Genomic DNA, 522 nt, shown 5'->3' on the forward strand with positions numbered 1-522 from the left:
TTCATTTCTATTTCAATGAAAATTCTTCCATTTCTATCTCAGTACCAATTCGTTCATTTCAATTTCAATATCAATTCTTTCATTTCTATTTCAATGAATATTCTTTCATTTCTATTTCAAAACCAATTTCATTTGTGTTTCATTTGTGTTTCATTTGTGTTGTAGGATTTTTTATGTAAAAGGCTGCTGGTTTTTGTTTCTTCACTTTTCATTATTATCAATTCTTACTATGAACTGTGAGTTCCGACTGGATGTGAGCTCAGAATTAGCGACCAGGCACAATTAATTTAAATTTCAGGCAAAATTTAAATTAATTTTAATTTTTTTTTTAAATTTTAATTAATTTTAATTTTAGGCACAACTTAAAAACCCATCCCAGCTCCCAAATTTTGGGCACCTACCGTTCCTCCACCGGTTGAGCTCCAGCTCCAGGTGTTGGATGACGTTTTTCAAACTTTTATTTTTGTCTTTTTCCTTCTCGTATTTCTTCTTCCACTCCTCTGCCGTCAGCTCCAGGTTCAC

The 522-nt window shown here is 32.2% G+C and overlaps 1 protein-coding gene across 1 annotated transcript in view; it reads right to left on the bottom strand.

Moving 5' to 3' along the window:
- Positions 1-522, bottom strand: part of LOC130588100 (kinesin heavy chain-like) — a gene marked incomplete at its 3' end in the record, with an annotated part of 5,559 nt that overhangs the window by 1,082 nt on the left and 3,955 nt on the right. The window contains exon 5 of the mRNA XM_057389059.1: positions 402-467. Within this exon, the coding sequence (XP_057245042.1) occupies positions 402-467 (66 nt within the window). The remainder of the gene's footprint in view (positions 1-401; positions 468-522) is intronic.

The sequence above is a fragment of the Malurus melanocephalus genome, unplaced genomic scaffold, assembly GCF_030028575.1.
Source record: "Malurus melanocephalus ecotype Western Australia unplaced genomic scaffold, MMel_1.1 scaffold_3344, whole genome shotgun sequence".
NCBI classification, from domain to species: Eukaryota; Metazoa; Chordata; class Aves; order Passeriformes; family Maluridae; genus Malurus; species Malurus melanocephalus.